This window comes from Squalius cephalus (genome assembly GCF_949319135.1).
Source record: "Squalius cephalus genome assembly, chromosome: 14".
In the NCBI taxonomy this organism is placed as follows: Eukaryota; Metazoa; Chordata; class Actinopteri; order Cypriniformes; family Leuciscidae; genus Squalius; species Squalius cephalus.
In genome coordinates this window covers 13808032-13835988 of record NC_137135.1, presented here as the reverse complement: position 1 = coordinate 13835988, position 27957 = coordinate 13808032, and the positions used below count along the sequence as shown (strand labels likewise).

Below are 27957 nucleotides of genomic sequence, written 5' to 3'. Positions count from 1 at the left end.
ATAATGCACGGGCGAGAGGCGTTGACGATAAAACTCACTCTTGTGAATGGCGTCGCTCTCACCCAATCATCTTTCATCTAGTTTGCATTAGCGCTATCTCATTGGCTGTTGATTTTGAGGGGCGTGTCGTATGAGTAGATAGTAGTGGTGTGTGTGTGTATCATGACAATCTGAAAATGGCGGATGAAAGCGGATTGATTTAACTTTATCGTACAAAAATAAGAATATCAAGTCAAAAACCGACACTTTTGCACAGAATGAATTTACAGTCCAACGGGAATTTTTAAGCCTGTTCCCACAAAGCTACTCGTCGCTATCGGCAGAAAGCGAAAGTTAAAGGCCAGGTATTGTTTAAAGGTCTTTTTTTGTTTTGTTTCTAGCAGGCTAACGGGCTAGCGCGGGTTGTCAATGGAAATGCTAGTGGATTAGTCGGTTAGCCTCCACTGTCAGGGGCTTGACTCTGGTATTTTAAATTCACCGTATGCTTTTCTGCAACAGAGCCGTCACAACCGAGTCTTGTGATGAAAATACGCCAATTTTAAAGTTGAATTATAGTAGCATTATTGGTTCTCGGTCAAAAGTAGTGCAGCGTTCGCTCAGGCTAGCAGCTTCAGACTAGAGGAGCTTCAGCTGTAATAAATGTCAGATATCTGTCACTGTTCGTGTACTTTATGAGTAACGTTAGCGGATGAAAGATATTCGATTGTTTGGCATTTAAGATATGTAAGTTAGTTTCGTTGTGATTTATTGTTTCAGGAATGTGAAGTTTTTGGGAAGACAACGGAGCATTTAAACGGGCTCTGTTGTCTGATCACATCGCACTGCTGATTATAAAGATGCGTCTCAAAAGCCTAGTGAGCTGCCTACCTAGACAGCATTCACCTCCCTCCTAATGCCCAGAATTATTTTAGATAGGCTGCTCATTAGGTTTTGAGACACATGAACAACCGGTCATGCATCTGATTTCAGTCTACAGCAGTTAATATCCTCCCCCCCCCACTTCTTCTGAAATGTAGTCATTGAGTGTGTCTCGAAGACTACATATCCTATGGAGTATAGGTTTTTTTTATGTAACTGTTGTTATTTAAGTAGGTGCTTTAAAATGAAGTCGTGTTTCTTAAGCGTTGGTGATTGTTTAGGAGTATATAAGCTTGTTTCATCTGCATTGATTGATTCATTAATGCAGTTATACTCGCTGCACCTGATGCTATTTATTATGAGCGTCTGCAAGAAACGCTCCTCTAATTTATCCATTCATTTTTTCAGAGCATGGAAGAGGAGAGTTCACGTTATAGCAAACGGCTGGTAAGTTTCTCATTTACTCAACAGCTATTATGCAAATCAAATAGCTGTCTAGGGAACATTTGTTTGTAGTTTTTAACCGAGCTGTAATGCGGTTATACTGCCGACAGCTGGCGCTCTAGGTCCGACGTCGCACCCGAGGGGTTTGTTGATATTACAGTGAACACGCCCAAGGGAAGAGACTGTCAAAACCTCATTCTCATATGTGTCTGATATCACAAAGCCTGTGCCACAACAGCAGTAAAATAATACTTTTTTAATATTTGCTTTAAATGGGGATCCACCCTTTCTAATGTTCATATGGCATAGAAGGCTTTATATGGTGCATTTGAAAGATAGGAACGCATGTTCACATCAGTGTGTGAAGTAAAAGATAATATTTTATCAACATCCGGCTGCCCAGCTGTATGAATGTGAATCAAGATAAATTTAGCAGAAACGGCCTTTGCATTTCTATATTAAAGGCACAATATGTAAGATTTTTGGATTAACATATCAATAAACCACTAGAGCAATGTTATAGATTTGTGTACTTTCATTATCCAGAATGTTTAAATGCAGAGAAATAAGCCATTTTAACAAGGACACAGACCGTGTGTTTTATTAGACAGATGAGCAACTGTTTGGATGCATTCATGGACAGAAAAATAATCATTGTTATACAGCTCAACACAGTTAGTCTTTTTGTTTAAATCTTGTTTTCTTGATTTACCGCGATTTAACATGCCGGCTGTAGAGGTGAAGACAACAAATCAAGGCGTCATCAATCTACGCCTTTGTTTTCAATAAACGACCTCTAGTGGTGAAAATTACATATTGTGCCTTTAATCTTGAGTTTTGTTTTCTCAACCTCTTATAAACGTGTAATTCGTTTTCAGCGGACTGGCACGCGGCGGCGTTACCAGGATGATGGGATTTCAGATGATGAGATTGAAGGGAAGAGGTCCTTTGACCTTGAAGAGAAACTCCAATGTAACCGATTCAACTCGGATCTGGTCAAAATTATGGATGGGAAAGGTGCATGTTAAACATGTTTAGTTCCAGCACTGACTTACATGCTGAGTTTTGGTTCCTCTTATCCAGGCTAACTATATTGTGAGATTTTTCTTTGCCACAGCCATCTTTGAGTTTGGTTATGAGGCAGCATTTTCTGTAAAGCTGCTTTGAAAAATTGCTATTTAAAGAAAAGTCACTGATATTCTGCATTTTTGGAGATCCAAGTTAACCGTGTATGGTGTTCTCTGCAGACTTCACCTTGGAGTACATCCAACGGGAGGGACTCCGGGACCCCATTATCTTCAAGAAAGCAGATGGCCTTGGCCTAAAGTATGGCTCATTTCATCATGCCAGTTTGCACAGCTGTTTACATCTCTTTATCTTTTAAAAATGTTTATATTATCTGTTTTTGTAGGATGCCTGACCCTGACTTTAGTGTCAGTGATGTGAAATTGTTTGTGGGTAAGAAGAAAAGTTTTTGATCCTCTCACACTTTGAACATTTTTATCATCAGTGACTGCTTCAAATATTCGCTCTCCTACCTTTACTCCGATAGGCAGTCGCAGGATGGTCGACGTGATGGATGTGACCACTCAAAAAGGCATTGAGATGTCAATGGGTCAGTGGAGGAGATACTACGAGACACCGCCATCTGAGCGAGAAAAGCTGTATAATGTCATCAGCCTTGAGTTCAGTCACACAAAACTAGAGAATCTAGTTAAGAGACCCGCCTCGGTACGTGCATGCTCTAATAGTGGTCAACCAATATATCGTTTTTGCTGATTAATCTGTGCCAATAACAGCTTTTGGAAGTGGTGGATATTGGCAAAAGTGAATGTGATATCAGCTAATAATGGGTTTTAATGGCTAATAAACAGTTTCTTTATGTGTTGGCTTGTGTTTTCATTAGGTTGATATGATTGACTGGGTGGACAACATGTGGCCACGTCATCTTAAAGAAAGACAAAGAGACTCCACCAATGCCATTATAGACATGCAGTACCCTAAAGTACAGAAGTAAGTTGTTTACTCGTATAAGTAGGGGTTAATCCACGGCTAGCTGTGCATCAAACTTTTTAATGCATGACTTAGAGGCAAAGAACCACCCAAAGCAAGTGGAGTGCATTCAAGTCGTTTATTGCACTGCTAGCCGTGTGTGCACGTGCCTGTCAATGAAAGCAGCGCATTAATATAGAACAGTGATTAAACTGACTGGAGCTACCTGTGCATTTAACTATATTCATGCACACCTTCCAGCCAATCAGAATCGGGTATTCAGATAGACCATGGAATAATTCCATTGAAACTGTTTTTGTTTTAATGCTTGGGCAACATGAACTAGATTTGTGAAGATTGTTCATATGTTGTGTGTGTTTTTCAGGTATTGTCTGATGAGTGTCGAGGGATGCTTCACAGATTTCCACATAGACTTTGGTGGCACATCAGTCTGGTATCACATCCTCAGGGGAGGGAAGGTGAGTGCTGTCTTAAAGGTACAACAATAGTGTGTGCTGACTGAGTTCAGATCAGAATGAAATACTGCGGTTGAAAAGTTTGGGGTTGGTATGATTTTCTTTTGCTCACAAAGGCAGCGTTTATTTGATCAAAAATACAGTAAAAACAGTAATGATTACAATACAACAAAACAATTGTCATTTGATAATATATAACAATATATCAATGTAATTAATCCCTGTGATATCAAAGCTGAATTTTCGATCCATTCTTCAGTGTCACGTGATCCATATGAAATAATGCTAATTTGCTGCTCAAGAAACATTTCTATAATTATTAATGTTAAACTGTTGTGCTGCATTTTTGTGGAAACCATTATGCATTTTTTCAGGATTCTTCGAAGAATGTAAAGTTCTAAAGAACAGCGTTTATTTGAAATGGAAATCTTTTGTAATATCACGTCTTTACTTTAATTTTTTATCAATTTAATGTGTGACTGCTGAATACATTTTTTTTTTTTTTTTTTTTTTTTTAAACGTACTGACCCCAAACCTTTGAATGCTAGTGTAGCTGGAGATTCTTGCTTTTCTTAGCGCTTAAAACCTTTAAATGTGAGAATCTTTTTCTTTCTCAGCTCTAATTGCTGTGGAGTACTGTGTGATTGTTTTGTATCAGCGTCTCCCTGTCAAATCCTCTTGTTTCCTGTAATCGCAGAATTTATAAACCTGTGTCAGTCTATCCCTCTGGTATTTCGTAATTACCTGTCCCTATTGACCTTGTTATACTGAATGATCTCAGGTTTTCTGGCTGATCCCGCCCACACCTCAGAACCTGGAGCTCTATGAGAACTGGGTGTTGTCAGGGAAGCAAGGAGACATCTTTCTCGGCGATAAAGCCACCGCCTGCCAACGGATCGAACTGAAGCAAGGCTACACATTCATGATCCCCTCAGGTACACTCATGTGGAATCTAATGATGCTTTAATTGCTTTAGCTTGGAAGCTGCTCTCTGGGTTTTCTGGGAGCAAACCACTGTGTCTTTGTGTGTAGGGTGGATCCATGCGGTGTACACTCCAATGGATACTCTGGTGTTTGGGGGTAATTTTCTGCACAGCTTTAACATTCCCATGCAACTCAACATTTACAACATTGAGGACCGCACACGGGTGAGCATTCGTAAACAATCGCACACTTGATTTATTCATACCACCGATACCCATTTGTGAACTGTTTTCGACTGTCTATGTGGTTTATCTGTACAGGTCCCTACTAAGTTCCGCTACCCTTTCTACTTTGAGATGTGCTGGTATGTGTTGGAGCGTTACTTGTACTGTCTAACAAACACGTCTCACCTCACACCTGAGTTCCAGAAGCACTCACTGGGCATTGGTCAGTACACATCCTTTTATATACGGCTGTGAATGAGTACAAAATTACATCATTTATGGGTGTAACTGTATAAGAAAAATCGCCAGTTTGGTACATTCCTTAGTTTTGACGATTGTTCACCCAGTTCCTCATGGGCAGTGGTTAAAACAATGCTGCATTAGTTTGATACACATGCTTGCCAAACCAATAGAGCTGTACTGAATATTTTCGAGACTAATATGTGTACTGTTACATCCCACCATCAAAGCAACCTTAATTAAACTGGCACATCTGATTTGTGCTTCACAGGGCTGAAGAAGGAAGATGTAATCAAAGAAGGAGAATTAGATGATCATGCAGGAAGTGACGAGAAGGAGGATGTGGAGGTGAAGGAGGAGCCTGAGGATGAGGCAGCACTCACTCCTCCCTCTCGCCCAGGGGTGAAAGTTCACCTGACACCCTTAGAGCTGGAGGGACTTTGGGAATTACTACACAAGTTGGAGGATTTGCCAGCTCACAAGAAATGTGTTCCATCAGGCATCAGAAATGCTCCAGCACTGCTCAGTGACATACGGGTACAAACATAAACACCATGTGGCCATAGTAATAATTTTTTTTTAAGGCACAAGCACATTGATTTTTTTTTTCCCTCTTGCCCCAACAGAAGCTGCTAGAGGAACATGGAAATGATAATCCCAAATTGTCTTACACTGGAAAACCAATTGTCAAATGGCCCAAAAGAGTAAGTTATATACTTGTTCCATGAGCACTGTACTTACAGCACATACCAGGAAGTGGAAGTATAAATGTGTCCTCTTCTGTCTGCAGCCCTCGTGGTATCAGCCGCCGCCACCTCTGTCTCTGCTGTACCGCCCGCGTGCTCCTGGTTCAGCTCCCGTGTTGCCGCCGGTTCCTCGGCCCGTGAAGCCGTCTTCCTCCATCTCAGCTATGAGACGCAGACGCGTGCGCTGCAAACGCTGCGAGGCCTGTCTGCGCACTGAGTGTGGCGACTGCAACTACTGTAGGGACATGAGGAAGTTTGGAGGACCCGGCAGACTCAAGAAGAGCTGTGTTCTCCGACAGTGTCTTGCAGTGAGTATCTGTGTTCAGAAGGGGCAGACTGGGACAAAATGTCAGGTTGGGAAATCTCACACTCATCCAGGGCATCCCATACACCCACAACAAATGGACAATCTTGTTTTTTGTATGGCCATCACATAAAAAAAGGTATAGGCTAGGGCTGTGCAAATATTTAAAGGTTCTCTCTAGAGCTGCACCTTTTTCCCTGATATCTGTCTCTCCTTGTGTGTGTACTTTTTTTTGGTGCTATTTTTCTTGTACCTGTCACTTCTTCACTATACATTAATAATATAAAATAATAATAAGCTAAGCAGCAGGCCAAATCAGTCGCCAGGCCATCGGGAATCCTCCCGGTGCTCCCGATGGCCAGCTTGGGCCTCCTGTTCAGTGTTAATGTCATTTACTGATAGTACTGAAAATTGTAGAAAAACTGGTTAAAGTTTTGAACTTTTGACCATTGCATTTACACTAATGTTCAAAAATGTGGGGTAAGATATACTGTTCTGTAATATATAATTTTTGTAATTTTTTTTTAAAGAAATGTTTGCTTTTATTTAGCATTAACACATTAAATTGATCAAAAAATGTTCTGTTCTGTTTCTAGCCGGCGCTACCTCTTACTGCAGTATGTGCCATATGTAAGGAAGGCTATCAAGAGTCTGAAGACCCTGAGTCCGTCCAGACGCTCATGGAATGCTCTGAATGTGCTCAGATCACTCATCCAGAATGTATAAAGGTACATGTGTATCCCACATCTCACTTTTTATGGAATTAGCTGTTATATGTATATTATCTTAATGCCACATGTATATTGCAGGTACCCAGTCAGGGTGTTATCAATAAGGACCTTCCCAGTTGTTGGGAGTGTCCAAAATGTGTCCAGGGCAAGAAAACAGAGGTATTCTTTCTGCTTTTGGCAGCTGTCCTTTTTGAAACACAAAAAGTCATCTGGTTTTAACAGGCTTTTACTTAAGTGACTTCACAGATGATAATTCGATTTGAAGACTAATTTAATGATAATTGTGTTTTATTGGTATTAGTCTTCCAGTAGTAGTGAGGAGGAGACGGACAGCAGTGTGTCCAACGGCGGTCGCTTGTCTGGTCCTCCGGCTAAGCGGGCATACAGAGAGGGGATTGGGGTGGGGGGCTTGCGTATAGGACGCAGAGGTCGCCCGCCCCTCTCCCCCTCCTCCCTGCCTCTGACCCGCTCCAGACGGCAGCCGCCCCCGTCCCAGAGACTCCTGCTGCAGCACCAGCAGAACAGGAGGAGAGCAGGGGCGCTGGAGTTACAGCTCAGGAAAAGAGTAAGTGTACACATGGTTTACAGATATAATGTAAAGTTGCTTTCAGTTCGTTGTATTTCCATTCATCGGACAACATGTTTGACAACAGTTATTGTCAGAAGTTGGAGATGCACTAACATTCAAAAGTTTGGGTCAGTAAGATCTTTGTTTTTGAAAAGTCATCAAGATTGCATTTGTTATCAAAAAACAGTAATATTGTGAGATATTATTACAATTTAAAATAACAATTTTAAAATGAAATTTATTCCTGTGATGGAAAAGCTGAATTTTCAGCATCATTACTCCAGTCTTCAGTGTCACATGATCCTTTAGAAATCATTCTAATATGATGATTTATTTGATACTCAAGAAACGTTTCTTCTTCTTCTTCTTCTTCTTCTTCTTATTATTATCAAGGTTGAGAACAGTTGAGATGCTTATATTTTTGTAAAAAAAACAGCCCCTAAATGGTTGGTCTGATGCTCACTTCCTGTCTAAGTGGGTGGTTTTTGGCCAAAGTAAGCTGCAGTGTGGATCATGCTTTATGATGATGATTGTCAAACGTCTCACTACATCAGTCCAATGCAATGCTGTGTGTCTGATTTCTTGCTTTCTGTTGCAGATCAAATTGGAAAGGAACAAAATCCTCCAGTCGGTGAGTGTTTTGAGTCTGTAACATCTGCTTCCTTCATCCCAGCGCATCTCTAATCCCGCTTTTACCATTCTCACATGCTCTCTCTGTCACTCGGCTGTGCTTTCGTTCTCTCTACTTCTGTCTGTCTCTCAGACCCGTTCGTCTGTCTGTCTTTCTCCAAAGCTCCTGCGTCAGCGGAGTCTGGAGAGAGGGGGTGTAGTCCGAGCAGGACCCGGCCGGGGCGTCTCCCGTGGCCGAGGGACATCCTCCTGTCGCGGGAGAGGGGTACGACTACGCGGCGGTGGCAGAGGTGGAGGTCTGAGGGAGAGAATGGAGACGGAGGGAGAAAGAGATGATTCTGTGGAAGAAGAACAGGAGGAGAGGAAAGAGAATGGACAGTATAACGGGAAAGAGAACCGTCCTCAGAGACGAGGCGTTAAAGCAGGCGAAGACGAGAACGGCGACAGTCATCGAAACGGAGAGAGCGAGGGGAGCAGTGAGGGAGGAGAGCCGACTCCATCTGACACTTCTGTGGTGCTAAATGATGACGTCAGAGGCCAGGGGTCCTGCGTCACCGTCACGTTACAGCCATCGAGAGGTCGGCGCGACCCTAGCGCAATTGTTCCCAAATTGGAAGCCAACTTGTCTTCTAGAAGCCTTCCGCAAAACCACAAAGCCCTGCTCCGTCCCCCCTTGCGAAACGGCGCCACTCGCTCTGACAGTCCTCATTCGCCTGCGGACAGATTGCACCTTAAATCACCTCTTTCATCATCACACACTCTGACGAGAAGCGCATCCAAACACTCACACGCGGTGCGGATTCTCAGATCAAACGCCAAAGGCTCCCATCACCGGCTAACCCGAGAGAGAATTGGGACAAAAACTCGATCGGAAAGGGCAAAGTCCTCCGTCTCCTGTCCCAGCTCCACCTTACGGCCCTCGCCGGAGCAGAACGGAGGGGGGAACGAGCCAGGCTGGGAGAGAGAGGTTTGGGTTTCCGTGTTCCGCTACTTGACGCGTGCAGAGCTGTGCGTTTGTATGGCGGTTTGCAAGAGTTGGTACAAATGGTGAGTGCACAATTACCAACACGCATGTTATAAAATCTAGTGAGCTACCTCGTTGTTTACCGTCTACATAGGCAGCTTCCTTCTGAAACTGCATACAAACTGAAATGAAAATGATTTCGGGTTTCCTAATTCCAGAAATGTAATTGGAGTTCCCTTTTTTTCCTTGTTAAAAGCTCCAGGTTTGCTTGTTTGTAGGGCTGTAAAGTTTGGCCAAAAACGTTATTTTTATATATATATAAGAGAGGGCTTGGATTTTTGTGGCAGTGCATTCTGGGATTACCTTCATCATGAAGTATATACTCTGCTACAGTATGTTCAGCTCAAATTATGCCTTTTAAATGTTTCCTATGGAGGCAGCTCAGTATACTTCAGAACAAAGCAAAGGTGTGTGTCTGTTTATCTGAATACTGTGGTGTTGTCACAGGGGCTGTGACAAGCGTTTATGGACACGGATCAGTCTGAGCCGATGCCGCTCTATAAGTCCACAGGCCCTCACGGGCATCATCAAGCGACAGCCTGTCACACTGGACCTGTCTTGGGCCAACATCTCCAAGAAGCAGCTCAGCTGGCTCATCAACCGCCTGCCAGGTGTGTGTTCTCTCATTACCACTGCGTCTGTTTTAACACACACTACTGTATGACATGACTCACAGCCCGCTCTCTCACAGGCCTTAAAGATCTGGTGCTATCAGGGTGTAATTGGACATCAGTCTCAGCATTGAGCTCTCCAAGCTGTCCTCTACTGCGCTCTTTAGACCTGCGCTGGGCAGACGGCGTCAAGGACGCTCAAATCAGGGATCTGCTCAACCCACCAGGTAATCACTCATTTATTCTTTACGTTTTCCTGTATTACTTTAAATTAGGGGTGTGTGATATTGTCAAAAAATATCTTTTTATCTAGTATTTGTTTATTTATTTAGATGACGATAATTAGTGGAGTGCGTTTTTGTGCTGGTACATTAACTGGTTTAGGCCTGTCATGGACAGCTGCCTCTCAGAGCTTTTCATGTTGTGTGCGGTGGTCAGTTCACAACAGTCCCAGACGTTTAATTTTCCACTGAGTTAATATTTGTCCCCTTAAACTGATTTCAAGGGAATTTTTACATTTATAATTCAACCTTAGACATATGCATCATCTTTTGTCTTTGATACATTTCATGAATAAATTGTTACCAATCAAATGAAATCAGTATCGTAACCCATCTTTGCACTGCAGAAGTGGCTCAGAAGCCGCATCTGAAGAGACATTTGGATGTATTTATGGTTTAATGCAAATCAGAGGTGTCTTGTTTCTTTTTTTAATTGAATATTTAATTATGAATTGGTTTTAAAAAGAATGAAAACATACTTTAAAGGGTTAGTTCATCCAAAAATGAAAATTCTGTCAGTAATTACTCGCCCTCATGTTGTTCCAACCGCGTAAGACTTTCATTCATCTTCGGAACACAAATTAAGATACTTTTGATGAAATCTGAGAGCTGTCTCACTCCTTCATAGGCTGCTTGGTAATCGATATCTGCCATCCCAGAAAAGTTAGTAAAGTCATCGTTAAAATAGTCTGATAAAAATCGTTGATAGTTTATCAAGCGACGAGAATACTTTTTGTGTGCAAAAAACCCCACAAATAACGAATTGTGTATAATGACAACTTAGTGTTTATTGAACTTACATTTTTATAAAACATTAACATTATTATAACATTTATAATAACATTATTATAAAATGACAAATGTGACATTTGCAGTCATACTGATAAGTAATACGGCATTCTTGCTTGTCATGTAATATTGCTTAAAGGGGTGGTATAATACCCATTTCACAAGATGTAAAAGAAGTCTTTGATGTCCCCAGAGTGTGTATGAGAAGTTTTAGCTCAAAATACCCCACAGATATTTTTAAATAGCATGTTAAAATTGTCACTTTTTGAGGGTGAGCAAAAAACGCACCGTTTTGTGACTGTTCCTTTAAATGTAAATGAGCTGTTGCTCCCGGCACAGAGGGCGGAGCTACAACAGCTTGTGTCCTTTTACCTCATACAGACACGCACTGAAAATTTCAAAACCTTTTAGCCTTTTATGTTCAAACCGGTGTCAGACAATGATGGAGAGACTCAAGAAGTGACGTAGAATGCAACAGCACATTTCTGAATGGTTAGTTGATGAATTTATGTAGCTTATGTGTAGTTATCTTCTAGTCATTAACATATTCTGTCATGATAATCTATAAATCGCATTCCCAGGGGCAGGGTTTATGTACATTTTAGGGTTTGTGATGTCACTAACCCTGGAGGAATCCTTAAAAAGCAATTTCTTTAAAAGAAAATATCTCCCTTTGCTTTGAACTTTGAGCGTTGTAACTTTGCAGATGTTGTTTATGCTCAAACAGCAACATTACACACTAAAGTTAAAAGAGTGAAATCATAATCAACCGTTAATATATATTAAGTATATAATTTGATATGAATAAAAGACAACTCGTAGGGAAAAATAGCCCCTTATATCTTGAATTGTGTGGTCATTTATCAGCATCATACAGAGAAAGCATGCACTCTCAGAGACGCTCAATGTCAGCTTGCACATTTAAAACAAGAATTACGATATTATCTTAGAGACAGGTTTCAAGTTGGGGATTGCAATATACTGTATATATATTGTGTGTGTGTGTGTCTGTAGGCAGTGATAACCGTTCCCAGATGAAGAACATGCAGTGTTTGTGGCTGTGCGGTCTGGAGGTGACTGAAGCCACGCTGAGGCTGATCATCAGACACATGCCTCTGCTCACACGCCTGGAGCTCTCGCATTGTCCCATCACAGATGGTGCTCTCAACCTCCTCAGCGCAGTGGGCTCCTCCACACGCAACACACTCACACACCTCAACTTAGCAGGTGAGCAAGCGCACACCAAACCTGCTTCCAACTTAGTGACGTTAAGCAAAACTAAATTTGACGTCGCCCTCAGGTTGCAGCCGCCTGACGGACCGATGCCTGGTGTTCCTGCGCCGCCTGTCCTGTCTCTCCGTACTGGACCTTCGCAACTGCAAAGGGGTCTCGCGGCAGGCGTGCGAAAGCTTTATCTCCGAGCTGTCCGTCAATGCCCTCTACTGCCTATCAGACGACAAGCTCATCCAGAGGATATCGTAAAAGCCGCCCTTCTCAGGGAGAGAGAGAGACTTTGTGAATATTTGTGTGACTGAGAAGGAACGCAGGGTATGTGTGTGTGATGGGTTCTGTAGGTCCGTAGGAGGTTCTCTGTTTGACAGATGTGTGACGGCTCAGGAGGGAGGAGCTCAAAGCATCCAGGGTGGGGCTTATGTATAAATGTGACTGGGCGAGGAGTATCCTTTTTGTAGTTAACTATTTCCCTCTGTTCTGTGTACACACACAAACACACTGCAATTGGCAATCAGATCGGTTCTCAGGCCTGTCATGCCATGGGCTCTTCTATTAAAGAGATCAACAGGTGCTATTCCTCTACAGTTTGTTTTCTATTTCTGAGCAGCTTCCTGTCTGCTACTTCTCTGATCCATTGTCACCTAGACGGATTCATTTATCCTTAGTAGTGTGGAGGTTAGCATTGCGTTTCGTTTCCTTTTCACTCATCCCCTTACTTTAAATGGCATTTTACTTGAGGAATACCTTTCTGTTCTTAATTCCTCTCCCTCCTTAATACCTGAGAGTATAGAGATATATAAATATATAAGCACCCTTGTGTAAATGTATTCCTCTCCTGTAGTAAGACAGAAAAAAAAAATCTGTAGCATTATAATTATTTTGAGAAACTTTTTCACTTTTTTTTTTTTTCTTTTTCAAGAAAATAAAAAAATTAAAAACAATGCGAGCTTGAGTTGATTTAAATAGGTGAAGATGCTGACTTCTGAGGTTTTGTTGAAAATGTTTACATTTTGTTCTTAGTTAACATTAAAAAAATAGTGTTATTGGATTTTAGTTGACTTAAAATACTGGATATATGTTCATTTTTGCAATGGCTAGCTTTAGCCCTGTGTTGCAACTCCGATTAATTTGATCCTGTCAATCTCAGACTGCTCACCCCAGTCTCATGCTGATAGGTTAAAGGTTTAGTACAAATATCTTTTATTATTATTTTTTTGTTCTCAAAAGGGTTTATGAATTCAGTACATCCTTATCTGATGCAGTCTGATCTGGTGGAGTTCATAAAAACAGTAGCATGACATTCTGAATCTGTCTGGTCCTAAATGACTTCACACATTCAGAACACGATAGCGTCTGATCTCAGATGTATAGATTCAGAACATGCTTGACTGATGTTATTTCATCATGTTTCTGATGCTGTCTGATCTCAGACAAGTTTATACATTCAGATCAAGATGCTTTCTGATCTCAGTTGAGTATAAATTCAGTTTAAGGTGCTGTCTGATGAATTTGCCAAATCCATCTGATGTTATTTGTCTTTCAAATACATTAATCTTTGAGATCAGACAACACCTCGAGCTGAATTTGTGGTGTGGTTAAAAAAAAGTGTGTACATGATCCCCCTCTGGCTCATCTCAGATGAGTTTATAGATTGTGGTCATGATGCAGTCTGACTTCAGATCAGTTTAATATTCATCATGTGATGTCATCTGATCTCAGGTGAGTTTATATATTCTGCACATGCTGCTGTCTGATCTCAGATGAGTCTCCATGCTGAAGCAAGGCGCATGAGGAGGGTCTCAGCACAGCCAAGCCCGCATCCGATGCATTTTTCACATGGACATGGGTGGAAATTAGGCCTCCGCTTGCTGTCTGCGCTGGGTTATCTGCATTTCCCCGCCAGGTCATTACAGCCCGACAGGAATATAATGGAAACAAGTCATTTTCTCTATCGGTGGACAGTGAGAACATCATGTGTCAGCGAGCTCTACCAGCACTAGCCTGATGATGATGAGGAGGATGATGGGAAGCTATCTGCTAACTCAAGGATGCTTTACTCCAAATAAACCCCCAACTCATCCATGCTCTCGATTTTACCTCATTTAACGGAACGCCGCTTGTTTTTACCGATCAATTTTTAATCATTTTAGCCTTGACAGGGGATATTTTATAAAGACTCGCAGATATTTTGACTTAGCTTCGCTAGCTAAGCAGCTGTTTGCTTAACTGTCAGAGGATATTTTCAGCAAACGGTGGGATTTACAGCAAAATAACACACGAATCAGTCCGGTAAAGAGTGTAAATGAGACATCTGGAGGACTGAGGGAATTAATTCACTGAGCAGATTAAACGACACGTCTCATTAAATGAAATAAACGGTTGTGTTGTTTAACTGTTAACGTTAGATGCAAAGGTGGCCGCTGACCAACAAACATTTTCTAAAAGCCTATTCGGCGACCAAACAAATAAATAAAATTTGACAACGTAAAATAAAATATAGAAACTTAAGTCCAACATCGCTGAAATGGCTGAAGAGGCGTTTCCTTTACATTATCTGGTGTGGAACAATCAATACCAAGAACTGGACCGAGAGCTTCAGGAAAAGCAGGTGCATGGAGTAGTTTAAACTATTTATTATTTAAAAGCATGGGCTTTCCGCTCTGTTAATATGTTTGTATTATTCTTTAATGTGTGTGTGTGTGTGTGTGTGTGTGTGTGTGTTGCAGCATGAAATGCAGCTGCTGGATGCGCGCGGGCGCACGCCGCTCGAGCTGTCAGTGTGTCTCGGGCACCTGGAGTCCACGCGGGTCCTGCTGAGACACAACGCTGATCCCACACACAGCAGCACACAGGGCTGGACAGGTACAGGAACCATTTCACCAACTACTTTAACCACTTACAGGGGCCATTGTAGGATTTCAATATCAGTTTTAATTTTTATTTTTTTACATTTTGTTTGTATACCAGGGTAGGCATGAATAGGCCTACAGTAGGTTCTACACCACCTATCAAGTTAATCCCTGCATATTTAATTAATTTCTAACTAAACTAATATTCAGTAATATTCATACTAACTTTACTTTATATTACTGCAATTGTCTAGATTGGCTATATTTTTTTTCAACATGTAATGTTTTAAACGGTTTTCTTTTTAACTACATTTTTGCAGTAAAATTAACTTTAAAGAAGATCTACATTTATCATTTTCATTCATGGAGACATGGAAAGTGTGCCATGGTTTAGTGAAGGATTCCTGTCACCTGGTGGAAAACAATAGCCTAGAAATCTAGACGCACCCTAGCGGCAGCAAATTTTATTTTGCAGCCAGTGTCGTCTAGCAACTCTCCGATTGGCTTGCGAGCTGGAAAAACCAGTCTAGTCAGGCCAATCCCATCATGTATAGAGTCGGTGGGCGGGCTTAACAAAATGACGGCAGAGTTGTAACGGTTCCGCGTGAATTCCCTGCTACTTGAATACAAAGAAGATGGCTGCTGCTGGCGAACAGCGGTCTTTCGAATCGGCTTTGGCCGCGACTCTGGAAGACTTGGAGTTAAGCTTTTCTTTGAGAAAAGAACTGTGTTGTGCCGAATTTCGACCCCCACCAAATGATTACCCCCCTAGCACTGGTAGGTTTAGGATTAGTTGTGGGGGAGGGGTTAGGATTAGGGGCGGGGTTAGGATTAGGCAATCAGGTACTGACCTCAACTGGGGGGGTAATAATTTGGCAGGGGGTCGGAATTCGGCACAAGAACGGCACTGAAGTCATTCTTAAAAAAGGAAGATGTGTTCCGAGTTTTTGTCGACCGGATACGGCAAAAGTTTAATCGATCAACTTGCTCCGCTGGTGGGAAAACGCTCTGGTTGGTTGTGGCGCTATCCTATTGCGTGCAGAGGGAATTTGAAAGACAACCGTTTATCCGGCCCCTCGGATTGAGCCCTGCCAATGGTGTGTTCCCAGACCCAACTTCTTGATGTGGGTCTGGCTTGTCAGGCTAGGAAAACAAACACTTAACATGAAAATGACATGAAATTACCATTATAACCAGTAGATGGCAGCAGAGGAGCACTCATTAGCTAATTTGCTTTTTTACCATACTGTCTATGTTTTTTACGGATTTTGCTTTTGGTTTATTATAAAATGAATATTATATCAAACCAATAACTGGTTGTTGTTGTCAAGCACATCATTGTTTGTTATGCCAAGGCTGAGTTACCTACTCTGGTTATGCAGAGAAGTTTAAATTTTGGTAATGTTTAATTCAAATCCAGCAGTGGTTTTATATAATAACTCCTTATTTGTCTCTCAGTTTATCCACTTCAAATGTACACTCTAATCTTTGCTCAAATAACCTGTTAAATCTCAGTGTTCAATGGGTGTGAACAGAGCTTGGAAAAAAAGTTTTTAAGTATAATCCTTCTGTTCCTTGAAATAATCTGCAAAATATTTTAAAGTCGTCCATGTTTCAATCATATATTCATTTAAGGTTGTAGGTAAAAAAAAGTCCCACCATGTGCATCTTTAGTATATCTCACGGGTGTGTTGAATTGTGTGTGCAGTTTTGCAGGAAGCAGTGAGCACTGGAGACCCTGAGCTGGTGCAGCTGGTCCTTCAGTACAGAGACTTCAGAAGAGCCACAGAGAGACTGGCTGGTATTCCTGAGCTTCTGAGCAAACTCAGACAGGTGATGCACATGCACACACACAGCCTGATTGAACAAATAACAAAGTAATAACTCAACTACTATAAGTAAATCCATCCTTTATTGCAAATTGCGGCTGCAGGATTGTTTATATTGTTGCAAAATGTATCTGTATTATCACCCAGTTCTAATCTGCTAAATGCGATAAGGCATTACAATAATATAATCATTAACATGATTTTCTGTAAAGCTGCTTTGAAACAGTGTGTATTGTGACTGATCAGGTACAATGTTGTTTTGAATCAACATCCTCTCTCAGAAAGCATTCCAGCTTGTTGTCTTTTCCTGCAGGCACGTGATTTCTATGTGGAGATGAAATGGGAATTTACTAGCTGGGGTAAGTTGAAGAGCTAAAATGTTGGGAAAGACCCACAAACTCGTTCGCTTTCCCTGTAGATCTCTACTGTCCTTGATAGCAACTTTAACCGTTTCAGCACCACATGCGTGGACAGCTCCTGTGATCAATTGCTCCTGACAGTCAGTTGTCATTCTCTTTCAATTGCTCAGTTCCTCTAGTGTCGAAAGTTTGTCCAAGCGATGTGTATCGTGTATGGAAAAGCGGTTCATGTTTGCGGGTCGACACCACTTTGTTGGGCTTTGAGCACATGACCTGGCTTAAGGGCCGACGCAGCTACATCTTTAAAGGTGGAGGTGAGTCTTTAAAGCGGCAATATTATCATATGTAAGTTTTGATTTTGTTTTTAGGGTTTACTAGAATAGGTTGAATGTTGAAAAAAACACATTATTTTCACATATTTTACGTTGTTGCAGCACCTCTCTTCCCAGTCTGTCAGTAACACTCTGTTTAGTTTCTGTCTCTATGAAGCCCCTCCTTCTGAAAAGCGAAATGTGCTCTGATTGGTCGGCTGGATCAGTGTGTTGTGATTGGGCGTGTGTTTCAGAAATGTCACTCCTCTTACCATAACCACGGGTTTCAACACTACTAACTCAACTCAACCAGGCCTCACCCCCTATATTTTGCATGTGCCTTGGGCTGGAATTATTTAAATGAGGAATATAGTGACGTGTTCGTTCCTGGAAGAAAACTCAAGACCACAATCGAGGCGTTTCAGGGAGTTCAGAAACAGTGCTGACTGATATAGAGAATAACTCCCTTTGGATTGACTTTGTAACAAAAAAAGTTGAAAATGTAACAAAGCTTAATAGGTCCTCTTCAGGGGTCTGAAGTGGCTTGTGTATTTTGCAGAGAGTGGGGCAATGGTGATGGAGGTGGACCACGAGAAGCAGGTGGTGTACACAGAACCGCTGTCTCTGTCTCCACGCGACACTCCCTCACTGCTCGCCGCCATGATGCCCTCACAGGAGAACACGGCCCAGAGACTCACCTCTCCTATAGTGTCCACTCATCTCAACACACGCAACGTTGCCTTTGAGAGGTAAAGGAAGAGTATTCCCACAGATATTAATTACTGTCTGTGAGGAATTCTTACCTAATTCTCTGTTCTGTGCTGTACTGTAGAAATAAGTCTGGGATTTGGGGATGGCGCTCAGAGAAGACAGAGGTTGTAAGTGGATATGAATCAAAGGTGGGTCTAATTTTTACTTTAAGCACTTTAAGAGGCATTTAAATGTGCAGTAAGCGATTTCTGAGAAACATATTTGAAATTGACACCCAAACAAACAAAGCCCTCCCTTTATTGCTCCGCCCCTCAAATAAGAAACAACACGCTATGCAACATTCAGCTTGAGCAAGTATGGATGAATCAGCGGTGATTCAACAACAACGACAGCATATCCAAGTAACCAATGTTACTCACGTATAAAGCAGAAGCAATGCAACCTCTGCGTCTATTTTCAAGCCTTCCTGCTTCGGTCTCTCCAGCGCTGGAAATCTTTTCTAATATTAACAGGGGTCCTAAAACTGTTGCCTGATCGTAACCCTTCATCTATCAATTATATTCCGCTGACTTTTTTTTGTAATGTCTCTCAGTCACCTCTCTTTCTACAGTCTTTTTTCAAATCTCCCTCTTGCTCAAGCTCTCCTCCCCCTTCATGAGTGGACACGCCCCCTACTGCTGATTGGCTATAAGTGTGCTGTTGTGCTCTGTGGATTGGTCCGTTTTTTTTTTATCATGTTTATACAGCCAGGACTATGTACAAACACAATATTTTTGTTCAGCACACACACAACAGACATCTAGCAAATATAAAAAAATCTAGCAAAAATTGTTTGTTTAGGTGTTGATTTAAATTTTCAACAGCGTTTCTCAGAAATCGCGGTAACACTTTATTTTACAGTGTCCTTGTTACATATGTTACATGTACTTACCATAGTAATAAGAGTAAATTATGCATAATTACATGCAACTAACCTAAATCCTAATCCTACTCTAACCCTATAGTAAGTACATGTAGTTAATTAATATTTCTCAGTACTTAAATATATAATTACACTGTAACAATGACACCTTAAAATAAAGTGTAACCGAAATCGCTTACTGCACCTTTAGTCCTGCTGAAAAGACCTGTGCACCGGGACTAAATGGGCTCCCTAATTGCTTTTTATAATGACATAATTGTAGGTTTACAGTGCCTGTAATGTGGAGTTAGTGACACGTTCTCGGACTGAACACCTTTCTGATCAGGACAAGTGTAGGAGTAAAGGTACATAAACCCATACAGTTAGAAAAATGCTGCTGACAGTAAATTTAACTAATAAATATACAGTGTGAGACTTTTGCACGGTCACCCTCTACACACTCCTGGCCTCCTCTGTGCTTTCAGGATCTAGAACTCCCCTACAGTCGTTCCTCGGCATTGCTGAGCAACACGTCTCTAGTACTGGGGTGAGTGCGATCAGTGGTCACTTGCATATCATTTCATTTTTTATTTACATTTTCAATATATTTATGTTTTTTTTAAAACTATTACTAGAATTTTTGTTTTAAAAATATAAATTAATACTATATTTAGGAATTAAAATAACTAAATATTAAAAAGAAAAAATAATTTATGTTTCGCTTGTATGTTTGACTTTGATGTTCTTCCTCCTTTTTTTTCTTTTCTATTTATTTGTTTTGAATAATCCCTGTAATGCCAAAAATTATTAAAAAATAACCACAAACATAAAAAAACTCATAAACATATAAACTACCATTAAAAATGTTTAGTTCGATTTAAAAAAGAAGAAAAAGAAATGAATACTTTTATTCAGCAAGGATGCATAAACTGATTAAACATAAAAACATTTATAATGTTACAAAATATTTCTGTTTTAAACAGATGCTGTTCTTTAAAAACTTCCTATTCATCAAAGAATCTTGAAAAAATGTATCACAAAACTGTGCCGCAACTGTTTTCAGCTTTGATAATAATCAGAAATGTTTCTTGATCATCAAATCATCATATCAGAATGATTTCTGAAGGATCATGTGACACTGACGACTGGAGTAATGATGCTGAAAATTCAGATTTACCATCACAGGAATAAATTACATTTTAAAATATATTACAATAGAAAACGATTAATATAAATTGTAATAATATTTCATACTGTTTTTACTGTATTTTTCTTCAAATAAATGCAGGTGAGCATAAGAGACTTTTAAAAAACATAAAAAAAATGTGTACCAGCCCCAAACTTGTGAACACTGATTCAATTGTGTATTGTGTTTGTAGAGTCAGGTTTCTCAGTGTGCCAGTCCCCATAACCCAACAGCCATCACAGCAGAGGAGTACTTCGATGCAGAGTTTAATCTGAACGGCAGAGATATTGGGCGGCCCATTGAGCTTACCAGCAAAGTGCAGAGGTAACTCCAAAGTGCCATGAGTGAACAGTGTTTGTTCGTGAATTATGAATATGTGATTTGTCTCTATACCTCTGTCTTTCTCTCTCAGGTTTAAAGCCACTCTGTGGTTGAGTGAAGCTCATCCTCTCTCGCTGGCTGAGCAGGTGACGCCCATCATTGACCTCATGGCCATATCTAACGCCCACTTTGCCAAGCTGCGTGATTTCATCACCCTACGCCTACCACCTGGCTTTCCTGTAAAGATAGGTGAGAAGAAGAGACACATCCAGTTGATTTACCGTTTACATTCAACATTATTTCTTAATACACGGTTTTTGTCCTATTGTTATTAACTTTATCTGCGCACATTAAATTTGTTTTTGATATCTTATTTAAAATATTGTTTTACTCAGAAATACACCAAAGATTGTTGCCAATGCAAATTTAAAGTGCCCCTATTATGCTTTTTCAGATATTACCTTTCATGTAGTGTGTAATATGGCTGTTTGTGAATGTAAAAGGTCTGAAAGTTTCAAAGATCAAAGTGCAGATAAATTAAGTTATTGTCTCTTAAAGGAACACGCTGACTTTTTGGGACTTTAGCTTATTCACCGTATCCCCCAGAGTTAGATACGCACCCACTGCTAGCCTAGCTTAGCACAAAGACTGGAGGTAAACGGGAGGTCTCATGTGACCTTTATTTGTACACGCTGAGACTATACAAGTCATAACATGTAAATAGGAAAATGTTGGCGTTATTTTGTCACTTATTGGGAGCAGTATGCTAGCTGGAGCCATTTACCTCCAGTCTTTGTGCTAAGCTAGGCTAGCGGTGGGTGCGTCAGACAGAGTTACGGCACGCACAGAGATGAGAAGGGTATGTATGGACTTATCTAACTCTGGGGGATACGGTGAAAGTCCCAAAAAGTCGGCGTGTTCCTTTAAAAGAAAGAAGTGAATTTGAACTGCCTGCAACAAGGTTTCAGTAATTCCAGTCTTACTTTTCTAATTATTTATTTGTATAATACCAGCTGAGCCAACGGTCTTCATTGGCTGCCCGCAAACAACGTTTGCTTTGACCCTCAAACACTGTAGTTGTGTAGACCAATCATAGCAGACTTGGCCATCTGACCAATCAGAGCAGAGTGAAAAAAGGGGGTTAGAGAGACTAAAGAGAAAATGAAAGTGTTTTTTGACCTTGGATGCATGTAAACCTATTGTAGGAGACCTCCCAAACAAAATTAAGAACCTTTAAAATAGCATAAGTTGACTTTAATCATGTCCTTACTCTTAGAAATTCCTCTCTTCCACGTGTTGAATGCTCGAGTGACATTCAGCAATCTTTGTGGCTGTGATGAGCCGGTCAGTTCTGTGACTGTACAATCTCCACAAGGAGCGACAGAGGCTGGTACGCATCTCTTCTGTTCAGGTCACAAGTTCCTCTGGCTGTAACTGTGCTGGTTGTTCACTCTCACATCACTGCTTTCAGGTCAGACTCCTCCTCCTCTGCAGTGTGAAGTAGACCCGTCTGTGTTTGAGCCTCCCCCAGAATACACCACACTTGGACCAGGCCGCAGTGAACCGATGAGAGATGAGGATGATAATTTACTGCAGTTCGCCATACAGCAGAGCCTGCTGGACGCGGGAACAGAGAGTGACCAGGTATTGGCATCTATCAGATGGTATGTCCATGGACCAGCATTCAGACTGTCTGATGTATATTGCACTTTCTCGATCTGGCAAGCTCTATTCTGATTGGCTGGCTACACTCAACTTCTCAGAGTCGTGCACTTTTTTACCACTCTGCCTGGAAACAAGATTGTTGATTTCCGATTTTGAGAGAGAACAAATCTCTGGATTAGATAAAAACAAATTCTTGCATCAAATCTTTCAATTACTGTAGATATCCAAAATACCTACAAATAGAACTGTATTTTCCACTTTATGTCTGTGAAATAATCAATACATGTTATTTTTGGGGCGAAAATAAAGTCGGATTTAGGTTAAATTCTGTAAAGCTGCTCATAAACCTATACTGCTCTGCAATTATTACATTATTGTAAAATACACAGCAAATTACAGAATCCAGACATAAGCTCTGTTCCCAAACATTGTGATCTTCTAGGCTCCTGAAACAAAGCCTTTGCCAAACAGCTATCTGTAATTTTATGATGCAAATTTATGCTAATATATTTTATGACCCAAATATAATTATATATATTTTTTAAATGTTTTGCTTTGTTTTTTTGTTGCACTATACAGTATAAATCATGGGAAGTTAATTTAACATCCAAGTGAAAATGTAGTACTTTATTTCATTCTATTTTCACAGGTGTGATATATATATATATATATATATTTTTTTTAAATGTCCCTGTAACCTTGGAATTATCTAGCTATTATTTCTGTTACTTTCATGCAAAAACAAAACATTCAATGATTAGTAACTATAGATATCTCGACAGTGTATATATATTTTTTTTTACTAAAATAAGTTGTTACCATAAACCAGCCATCATAACAAATGATATAATTATCTCCTGATTCATTTATTTAACCACCATCTGATTTTTTTTGTGCTGTAACCAAGAATGCACCCACAGATGGAACCTGACTTGTCGTTATTAATTTAATTGAACCATTCATGTGCAAAACGAGCATGTTTGCAATGCTCAAGGCTGCAAAAAATCATGTTAATGCAACATGAACAGATCTAAGTAGATGCTGAAATCAACACTTTTCATGATTAAGTAGTTCTAGAAGCCAGAATATTAATCATGATTAGTCAATGCTAAACAATTAGCAGACATCAGGTTTTCATTATTCCCTCCACTGCTTTCCACCCACTCCCTCATTTCTCTTTCTTTTCCTGTGTGTTTTCTGTAGGTGACCATATGGGAGGCTCTCACTAACACTCGACCATCTTCTCAGCCTCCGCTTTATGAGGAGGACTCTCAGCTTGAGAGGTGTGTGGATCATCAACAGTGTGTAGAGTGAGTGTGAGGATGTGCATTTCGGTTGTTCATCTGCTTTGAAATGTGACTGTGTCTCTGATAGGGCGATTCAGGAATCTCTGTCTTTGTCACTGGTTGGAGGGGAGAGTGGAGAGTCAGATCCTGGCCTGCCGTTATCCCCATCTGATCCCTCCCTCAACTCACCCCCGTGTTACAGCTCACTGGCCGAGCCTAGAGCGCCGGGAGCGTTTGCCGTGGCCACCAGTTTTGATGAACAGCTACGCATCGCAATGGAGCTTTCATGCAGAGAACAAGAGGAGTTAGACAGGTACGAATGATGAAAGAGCAGAAATGACAGAATCCATAGACATAAGCTCTGTTCCCAAACCTATTGAGGGTCGACCGATTGATCGTTTTGCAGATTAATCTGCACCGATAACCGATTGTTCCAGCATTGTTCCATCCATACCGATAGTTTTTCCGTGTTGCGTCCGTTACTGGAGCGGCTGAGAAGGGTGCGCTGTCATTATACAGTACCAGAACGCCATCTAGAGGCGAAATAAAGAACTACCACTGACACCTTGTGGAGTTTGTTTTGACACGTGAGCGGGACACTTCAGATGCGAATTTAAAACAGACAATGAAACTGTATGTTATACAATACACTACCGTACGTGTTTTCATATCATTATAACGTAATACATTTGTTGACTAGATGCTGCATTAGTGGAGAACAGCAGTATGATGCCGTTCAGCCTGAGAGGACTAACATTAGTACAGATTGGTATAGATTGTTTCAAAGCAGCTTTACAGTGATAATAGGGAATTGCAGTAACAGAGATTGTTTCGGCTTTACAGCAGCTCTAGAATAAAGTTATTGTCCGGCTTAAGTTAGTTTTGATTGATTGATTCACTTCCGTTGCAAAGATCATTAGTTATTAACTTAGGGGGCGCTAAGTGAACCGGAATTATCCCGACAACGTTTTATCTGTACAGAGGGAAGGAACAACACACGCAAGTCCAACCCAAATGTTTACTGTCACGATTGTTACCATCTATTTGCATCAGTTTATATCCAGCTGGTCGCTTTAATGCATTCGTTATGCAGCGAAGTTGCATATTTAAAGCTAGTGACATGAGAACGCAAACTGATGTTCATGCAGCCGACAGAAACATACAAAAGGCATTTGATTTTTTTTTTTTTTTAATCATTACTGTAATACATATTTTGTTATTTTTATTAGGTAATCAAGTATTCTAAAATAAAAGCAAATAAAGTGTGAGTATATACATACAGTATAGGCTACATATGCGTTTAATTTCAATGGCCTTTGTGTGTAGATATTTAAAGATGGCCGTCTTTAAGCATGACTATTTGGATTTATATGATATAGTAACACTTTATGAGTCTGTTTGCAACATAAACAATGAACAATACTTTTATTAACCTTAGTTAATTTCAACATTTACTAATACATTTTTACATTTTAAAGTTGTCTCTTAACATTAGTTAATGCACTATGAACTAACATGAATGATCAAGGTATAATTAATATATTAATATTTTTTATATTGGTTCAGTACTGTTGTAAAATTTTTGTAATGAAGTTCAGCACAATTGTATGTGTTATGTTTGTTTTCCTTCAGTATCCATTTAAAAAACGTATCGGTTGATTGTTTATCGGCCAGCGTGGGTAAACCTACTTATCGTTATCGGTAAAACCGGGTAAAACACACTATCGGTTGACCTCTAGTTTCAAGGCATCCTGACACAAAGCCTCATTTTTAAATAATGTTTTGTTTTGTTTTGTTGCACTATATTCAACATGACAAGAACATTTACTTCACATTTTTGTCCCTATAACATTTTATGTTTTTTTTTTTTACTTTTTCTTTTTTCACTTGCAGCATTATTTATATGCAATATGTCAGTTTCTAAGAATCTATATTAGTCAAAAACACAAATATAGTTTTTCGAATACGAAAATACGAATTCTATTTCGTATTTTCATTGTGGCAACAATGTTCTAAAAACCTTAACGTTTTGCCTTGCCGGTTTTTCGAAGGCAAAGTTTTGTGTACAGACGACAACGTTGTCAAAATGATCCCGTTCACATGGATACACGAAAATGATTAAAAAGGCTGTATTATTCATGCCAGGCCAGTAGTTGGCGATGTCACTTTGCAAAGAAACTATGCACTTATAGACTGAACACATAATACACATACGCATGGCGACACCTATTTCACAAATTCTAGTTTTTGTAGTTTACACTGAGATGAGAACGGTAATGTTTTCAAAAACTAGCACTTAGAAACCCGGTTTTTTTTTTTTATTTTTTTTTTAAGTTTGCGTTTTCAAGCCCCCAAAACGCTTGTGTAAATGAAAGGCCAAAACGCTTATACGGTTTTCTGTTTTTAGTGGAAAACCGTGTCGTGTAAACGGCCCACTTAATGTGAGCGATTTTCCACTTACCACATCATCTCATGAGTTCAATAGAGAATATTCAAATTAATATAAAACGTGGAACAGTTTATGTTTCTCCTCATTTGTATCAGCCAATAACATTCCTCCTTTTGTTCCCTAAAGGAAGTGGAGGGAAGAGGAGGATGAGCTGGAGAGGATACTACAGCTGTCTCTCACAGAGAAGTAACTGTAGCAATGCTAGATGTGGGTTTAAAGGAGTAATTTATTGGTTGTGTTTTTTTCTGCAATGTTAAATTATTATTCTTATAGATTCATCACTCTTTATTTCTTTTCCAAAATAATAAAGATGGGATAGCAAGAGGAATTGGAGAGAATGTGTGAGTGTGTGTCACTCAAGACTGAAACAATTCATAAGAGATGATACATGGCATGAAAATGTGATTGATTTCCTCTCAGTTCCACTGTCTTTTGAGTGATACCAGGTCAACTTCATTGTATAATGATACAGATGAAAATGTGAATATAAATTATGAATATTGATGACTATGATAATGCATAAAGGTAAAGTACTGAAAATACTATTGCGTACAATAATGAGTTTACGTATGGTGGATGATAATAACATGAAAGTATAAGTATTAAATGTTGCTCAAACACTTTCACAACAATGACTTCTGTTATGATGTTTTTGTGTGCATGGGGAAGCGACCATCTTAAGTCTAAGATGTATAGATTAGGCACTTAACATATATTAGCAGATCAAGGATGTAAAGGGTGTTGTAGGCTTCAGAAAAGCTGCCGTCCACACAGATCTGCATCTGCACAGCAAGTGTGATTTAGATGCGCCAGAGTTCCAGTGTTTCTATTATTAATCTTAAACTGCTGTCATTTTGTTATGTAAGAAAACTGAATCATCCATTATATCTGCAGGTAGATCTGCTCTTGGACAGTGGTTCTCAATCAGGTTCAGCAAACCTTCAAGGGGGTTATTTTAACTTCATTATAATGCTAAAAAAAATCAGTTTCTATCCATCTTGCAAAAACAAAATATGGAGACTGTCTGTATTTAAATAGGCAAATGTTTAAGAGTCTATGATTGGATCATTATTGCAGTGATTATTATCTAATCTAGTTCTTCTAACTCAAACGGATGGAGGGTGTAGCTTTTCATTTCTTAAACAACCATGTAGGAAGACACTGGCAATGTCAAGATTCATCAGGCTCAAATTGTGTAATAATGGTGTAATTAACGTCTCCTCTCAGTTTAAATTCAGTGAAAGTCTTTGGGATGTGCTGGAGGAGACTTTACAGAGCGCTGGACTCTTGCATTGTCAATTCAAGATCTGGACCAACAATCTTGATGAAAATAAATGTTGTGATGTTATTTCCATCAAGAGGTGCATCAATCTTGGCCATGATGTGTCTTCCTACATGATTGTTTAAGAAATGAAATCCCTATTTAAATATCCAATCTTGAATCCTCTGGAATCAGCGTTGTCAAAACTAAAGCAGAAAATGGGGGCCTTTGAGTCAAAAAGGCAGAGAACCTTTCAATGCTCTAGGTAGTCAACTTAGGAGCAGAAATATTCAGGGTTTGAGTGGTATGCTAGTTCATTTACAAGTTAAAATTAATTTGGGCAATTCTGTTCTGTAAAGGTTCAGTTTATTCTAAGATAAAACTAGACATTTACACAGCATCTTACTGCGTGGCAAGAGTTCTCTGAGAAATTCCTTCTGTCTGCATGACATAAGCCTCTAGATGTTGTGTTAGAATCAAATCATATAACTCAGCATGGGAAATACGACTGTTGATTGTCCTTATGTAATTTTTCAACATTTTGTTATAGAATTTCTCTAGCTTAGTCACTGATACATCTTACCTTAAACATCTGATAAAACATTTTACCCCACAGCTACCATTGTGGGGAAATGCTTCGTTTAATAATTAATGTACATGGTTTTACACAATTTACAAGCATAAATGGTGTATGAACTGCTTAAAGTATTTTACAGCCAGCTGTATATGAGTGCCCTTTCTATAATAATAAATG

General features: G+C 39.9%; 2 protein-coding genes across 3 annotated transcripts; both read left to right on the top strand.

Moving 5' to 3' along the window:
• The first annotated feature begins 164 nt into the window (after nucleotides 1-164).
• kdm2ab (lysine (K)-specific demethylase 2Ab) lies at nucleotides 165-12991 on the top strand. Of its 2 annotated transcripts, none has more exons than XM_079893084.1 (23): nucleotides 165-344; nucleotides 1267-1305; nucleotides 2181-2319; nucleotides 2550-2628; nucleotides 2714-2760; nucleotides 2855-3033; nucleotides 3209-3315; nucleotides 3680-3773; nucleotides 4552-4705; nucleotides 4803-4918; nucleotides 5015-5141; nucleotides 5430-5695; nucleotides 5785-5862; nucleotides 5949-6212; nucleotides 6805-6936; nucleotides 7018-7098; nucleotides 7241-7504; nucleotides 8106-8138; nucleotides 8301-9184; nucleotides 9609-9772; nucleotides 9853-9999; nucleotides 11857-12069; nucleotides 12143-12991. In XM_079893084.1, exons 2-23 carry the CDS (start codon nucleotides 1270-1272, stop codon nucleotides 12322-12324), a joined length of 3786 nt encoding a protein of 1261 aa, XP_079749210.1. In that variant the 5' UTR covers nucleotides 165-344; nucleotides 1267-1269; the 3' UTR covers nucleotides 12325-12991. The 2 variants fall into 2 exon arrangements, with proteins under 2 accessions (XP_079749210.1, XP_079749209.1); XM_079893083.1 differs by having other exon boundaries at nucleotides 8271-9184.
• Nucleotides 12992-13668: 677 nt separating this feature from the next.
• ankrd13d (ankyrin repeat domain 13 family, member D) lies at nucleotides 13669-26572 on the top strand. Its single transcript, XM_079893086.1, has 16 exons — nucleotides 13669-14683; nucleotides 14802-14937; nucleotides 16633-16757; nucleotides 17067-17112; nucleotides 17283-17426; nucleotides 17983-18172; nucleotides 18256-18322; nucleotides 19319-19400; nucleotides 19521-19582; nucleotides 20415-20545; nucleotides 20634-20791; nucleotides 21819-21932; nucleotides 22014-22186; nucleotides 23411-23490; nucleotides 23582-23806; nucleotides 26069-26572. The coding sequence occupies exons 1-16, from the start codon at nucleotides 14600-14602 to the stop codon at nucleotides 26130-26132; spliced, it is 1881 nt and encodes a 626-aa protein (XP_079749212.1). The 5' UTR covers nucleotides 13669-14599; the 3' UTR covers nucleotides 26133-26572.
• The last annotated feature ends 1385 nt before the right edge of the window (nucleotides 26573-27957 follow it).